This window comes from Nerophis ophidion, linkage group LG09, assembly GCF_033978795.1.
Source record: "Nerophis ophidion isolate RoL-2023_Sa linkage group LG09, RoL_Noph_v1.0, whole genome shotgun sequence".
NCBI lineage: Eukaryota > Metazoa > Chordata > Actinopteri > Syngnathiformes > Syngnathidae > Nerophis > Nerophis ophidion.
In genome coordinates this window covers 49,285,311-49,291,156 of record NC_084619.1, presented here as the reverse complement: position 1 = coordinate 49,291,156, position 5,846 = coordinate 49,285,311, and the positions used below count along the sequence as shown (strand labels likewise).

Sequence of the window (5,846 nt, the reverse complement as noted above, 5' to 3'; positions counted from 1 at the left end):
CATTATGTATTATTCTAACTGATCTTTTTTGTAATAGTGAATGAATATATATATATATATATATATATATATATATATACACAGTATATATCCAATGATACCACATTCGCTGCATGTGGCCCCTGTGGTGGTGTACTTAGAGCAAAAAAGGGTGGTGGTGATAGATGTCGGAATCCCAGCTGACGCCAACATCAGGATGAAGAAACACGAGAAACTTGAGAAATACCAAGGGTTGAAGAAGCAGTTGGAACGGATGTGGAAGGTCAAGGCTAAAGTGGTCCCCGTGGTAGTGGTTGGCGCTCGGAGCAGCAACCCCCAAACTGGGAGAGTGGCTCCAACAGATCCCAAGCCTAAGTCCAGAAGAGTGCAGTCCTACGAACAGCCAAGATACTGCGCAGAACCCTCAAACTCCCAGGACCCAAGCTTGAGGATGACACAGATACATATATACTGTATATACTGTAGGTGGCGACTTGTCCAGGGTTGACAAGTCGCCTTCTGCCTAAATGCAGCTGAGATAGGCTCCAACAGCCCACGTGACCCCGAGAGAGTCAAGCATTAGAAAATAGATGGATGGAGATATATATACATATGTGTGTATATATATATATATATATATATATATATATATATATATATATACACACATATATATACATACATATATATATACTGTACATACGTATATATATATATATACTGTACATACGTATATATATACATCCATACATGTATATATATATATATATATTCAGAGCGCGATGATGTTATCGATGGTAAAATGCATTTTTGACAAGATGATTTGCCTGAGTGGATAGCAGACAAAGAGTAACAAGCGGTAGAAAATGGGTTAGAAAGGACAGATTTAAAAAATATATGCACCTGGGGAGAGGTTGATTGGCAACACTAAATTGGCCCTAGTGTGTGAATGTGAGTGTGAATGTTGTCTGTCTATCTGTGTTGGCCCTGCGATGAGGTGGCGACTTTTCCAGGGTGTACTCCGCCTTCCGTCCGATTGTAGCTGAGATAGGCGCCAGCACCCCCCGCGACCCCAAAAGGGAATAAGCGGTAGAAAATGGATGGATGGATGTCCTTCAGGAATCAATAAAGTACTATCTATCTATCTATCTATCTATCTATCTATCTATCTATCTATCTATCCATCTATCCATCTATCTATCCATCCATCCATCCATCCATCCATCTATCTATCTATGTATGGGAAAATGCATTTTTGACAAGATGATTTGCCTGAGTGGCTAGCAGACAGAGTAGCAAGCGGGTTAGAAAGGACAAATTAAAAAAAAATATATAATTTAACACAAAAAAAAAAGTTTTCTTTTTTTACTTGGGACTTCCCGCGGGTTGTACAGCATTTTCCCACTTCCGGGAATAAGTCACGTGACTGAATACAAACAATTACACGTTCTGAAGATGAAGGGTTTAGAGCAGGGGTCACCAACGCGGTGCCCGCGGGTACCAGGTAGCCCGTAAGGATCAGATGAGTCGCCCGCTGGCCTGTTCTAAAAATAACTCAAATAGCAGCACTTACCAGTGAGCTGTCTTTATTCTTTTTAATTTTATTTTATTTACTAGCAAGCTGGTCTCGCTTTGCTCGACATTTTTAATTATAAGAGAGACAAAACTCAAATAGAATTTGTAAATCCAAGAAAATATTTTAAAGAATTGGTCTTCACTTCAAATTCATTAATTGTTTTACTTTGCTTCATATAACTTTCAGAAAGACAATTTTAGAGAAAAAATACAACCTTAAAAATGATTTTAGGATTTTTAAACACGTGTACCTTTTTACCTTTTGAATTCCTTCCTCTTCTTTCCTGACAATTTAAATCAAAGTTCCAGTAAATGTATTTGTTTTATTGTAAAGAATAATAAATACATTTTAATTTAGTTTCTTCATTTTAGCTTCTGTTTTTTCGATGAAGAATGTTTGTGAAATATTTCTTCAAACTTATTATAATTAAAATTTCAAAGAAATTATTCTGGCAAATCTAGAAGAAATAATGATTTGTCCTTGTTAGAAATTAAGCTTGGTCCAATTTCTTATATATTCTAACAAAGTGCAGATTGGATTTCAACCTATTTAAAACATGTCATCAAAATTCTAAAATTAATCTTAATGAGGAAAAATTACTAATGATGTTCCATGAATTATTTTTTTTATGTTTTCAAAAAGATTCGAATTAACTAGTTTTTAACTTCATTTTTTTCGGTTGAATTTTAAATTTTAAAGAGTTAAAATTGAAGATAAACTATTTTTCCAAATTTAATTTTCATTTTTTTCGTGTTTTCTCCTCTTTTAAAACCGTTCAATTAAGTGTTTTTTCATATTTTATTCTCTACAAAAAACCTTCCGTAAAAGGAAAAAATGTACGACGTACGGAATGACAGACAGAAATACCCATTTTTTAAATATATATATAGATTTATTTATTAAAGGTGAATTGAGAAAATTGGCTATTTCTGGCAATTTATTTAAATGTGTATCAAACTGGTAGCCCTTTGCATTAATCATTAGTAGCTCTTGGTTTCCAAAAGGTTGGTGACCCCTGGTTTAAAGCTTTTTGACAAAAGTTAGTTGCGATGAGGTAGCGACTTGTCCAGGGTGTACTTAGCCTTCAGCCCATGTGCAGCTAAGATAGGTTCCAGCTCCCCCACCCACCAAAAAGGGACAAGCGGTAACTTGCGATGACTTGCCTACCAAAACGCTGACTAACTAAAGTGGAGGTATTTTTCCGGGCCAACTGGTGGCGGTAATGAACCTTTAACAGGAAAAGAAGAAGACGAAGAAGAAATAGTTGTAGAAGAAGAAGAAAAAAGGACGAAAAAGAAGGTACTAGTATCGTGATATAAGTAAATTCCCCCAATAATTTCAGTACAGCTCAGCGAAGAGGATTCGTTTAAGAAATATAAAATGTAAACAGACGTTTCCCCCTTGAAACACACCAAAAACATGTCGGAGTATTTAAACGCTTGCGGTTTGCTGGGTTCTTCGCCGCAGCTAGAACTGATGGATGAGGAAACGGTGAGACATCATGTTTTTATATCATTTATTCCTTTTGTCATGAAGTGTAAAGTGGTTGTTTATTTATGTATAGAATTATTTGGTGTCATATTGATGATTTGACAGTTACGAACAAAAACCTGTCGATTCTAAAGTAAATTTCATTTCAGCCCGTCTGTCTTCATGACACTAAAAAACAGCTTCCTCTTTCGATACAAACGTACCGTACATAAATACTTACAGTTTGAAGTAAGGAAGCGGGTGAAACTGTAAATATTCATTACATAATCTCTAATTATATGTACAGTATTGTGTGTTTGTGTCTGTGTGTATGCAGGGCCCTCGTATGTGCAGGGTATAGAGATGAACGTTGTAAATTATAATTTCCACAAGGAGCAAAAAGCGCAGCGAAACGTAACCGCCACGTTAAGTTGTGGCTCCGCCGGTCAGAAAAATTGCGCAGACTTTTTTTTTTTTTTTTTTGCAAGAGCTCGCGAATCTGCGCACAATCGTCATGTGATGAAGTAAACACCGCGGAACAAAGCTCTAGCTTTGCCGTCAATCAGTACCCAAAGGTGGGCCTGTCTGTGCCGGCATTGACTTGCCTGGTAAAAAAAAAGAGAACATGTTTGCCTTGCAAAACGACAACACAAAAGTAACATAATTCCGAGCTGGAGTTGGAGACACACACAACTCCCACGAACCAAGCCCCTGCATTCCTGCCCCGCATCAGCTGGAATTTGACACAGTACCCCATATGCGTGCATAGCTGCCTGGGATTTAATTTTGGACCTTCAGAATCAGCATTAGGGTCAACAATGTGAAATTACATGCAAATCTTTGACAAATTGATTTCATGTCCGCCCCCACCCATTAGTACATTTAAAATTGTAAAATATCCATCCATTTTCTACAGCTCGTCCCTTTTATCTCAGCTGCATTCGGGCGGAAGGCGGGGTTCACCCTGGACAAGTCGCCATCTCATCGCAGGACCAACACAGATAGACAGACAAAATATAGTCTGGCAATTTTATTTTGAAAGTAAACCAGATACAGTGGGGCAAAAACATTATTTAGTCAGCCACTGATTGTGCAAGTTCTCCCACTTAAAATGATGACAGAGGTCTGTAATTTTCATCAAAGGTACACTTCAACTGTGAAAATGTGAAAAAAAAAAATCCAGGAATTCACATTGTAGGAATTTTAAAGAATTTGTTTGTAAATTATGGTGGGAAATAAGTATTTGGTCAACCATTCAAAGCTCTCACTGATGGAAGGAGGTTTTGGCTCAAAATCTCACGATACATGGCCCTATTCATTCTTTCCTTAACACGGATCAATCATCCTTTCCCCTTAGCAGAAAAACAGCCCCAAAGCATGATGTTTCCACCCCCATGCTTCACAGTAGGTTTGGTGTTCTTGGGATGCAACTCAGTATTCTTCTTCCTCCGAACACGACAAGTTGAGTTTATACCTAAAAGTTATATTTTGGTTACTCCTGACAACATGACATTCTCCCAATCCTCTACTGTATCATCCATGTATCCATTTTGGTATAAACTCAACTTGTCGTGTTTGGAGGAAAAAGAATTCTGAGTTGCATCCCAAGAACACCACACCTACTGTGAAGCATGGGGGTGGAAACATCACAATTTGGGGCTGTATTTCTGTTAAGGGGACAGGACGATTGATCTGTGTTAAGGAAAGAATGAATGGGGCCATGTATCGTGAGATTTTGAGCCAAAACCTCCTTCCATCAGTGAGAGCTTTGAATGGTTGACCAAATACTTATTTTCCACCATAATTTACAAATAAATTCTTTAAAATTCCTACAATGTGAATTTCTGGATTTTTTTCACATTCTGTCTCCCACAGTTGAAGTGTACCTATGATGAAAATTACAGACCTCTGTCATCATTTTAAGTGGGAGAACTTGCACAATCGGTGGCTGACTAAATACTTTTTTGCCTCACTGTACGTTATTTTGTGTTTGAGCATGACTTCCTGCCCAACACAAGCAGCTTTTAGCTAAATTAATTCAGATGCTCTGTGTATATTTAGCGCATTCCGTTGTCGTACTGCAGACAGTGGAAATAAACACAGACTTGAATAAAAACGGAAAGAGTCCACAGCTGTGGCTATTATGTGTCGCGAAAACCAGGGGTAAAGGGACACAGCCCCGAGTAGCCTCTATGACAAAATGTTTATGCATACACTGAACTAATATATATTAAACTAATGTATCAGAATAAAAACAAAGCCACAAGTCATAATAGATTCCAATTTTATTAACTTCAATAAATCCGTTGGCCCCTTCTTGAAAATGGTTCTTACCGCCATGGTTCTTCCTCAACAGAATAAAGTGAGCGCCAACAAACTTCAGCAGGGTTAGGATGTAGGGTTAAGTTTTTAATGTAAAACAACAAGAGCAAACAACAAAACACAGCCAAATATATCTAGCTTCTATTGAGTTTCCCTAAAAAGACACTGACTCGTACATGTTAGTTTTTGCTCCCATTTTTCAAGATTTAAACCCAAAGATCTAAATATTTTACTACATACACACAAAACACCCAATTGTTTCAAATATTGTTCACAAATCTGTCTAGATTAGTGTTAGTGAGCACTTCTTCTTTGCTATGATAATACATCCCACCTCAGGGGTGTGGCATATCAATATGTTGATTAAACAGCATGAGTAGTGCACAGGTGTGCCTTGGACTGCCCATAATAAAAGGCCACGCTGAAATGTGCAATTCTGCTTTATTGAGGTCAGAAAAGCAGTCAGTATCTGGTGTAACCACCATTTGCCTCACGCAGT

At 37.6% G+C, this 5,846-nt stretch overlaps 1 protein-coding gene across 3 annotated transcripts in view; it reads left to right on the top strand.

The window, feature by feature from the left end:
* The first annotated feature begins 2,795 nt into the window (after positions 1–2,795).
* The window catches only part of vps8 (VPS8 subunit of CORVET complex), a 74,611-nt gene continuing 71,560 nt past the window's right edge, over positions 2,796–5,846 (top strand). For 2 of the 3 annotated variants that reach the window (XM_061911129.1, XM_061911128.1), the window contains exon 1: positions 2,798–3,046. In XM_061911129.1, the coding sequence (XP_061767113.1) occupies positions 2,975–3,046 (72 nt within the window). In that variant the 5' untranslated portion in view covers positions 2,798–2,974. Of the gene's footprint in view, positions 3,047–5,846 lie in introns of all 3 variants that reach the window. The other variant, XM_061911130.1, reaches the window with a different exon arrangement.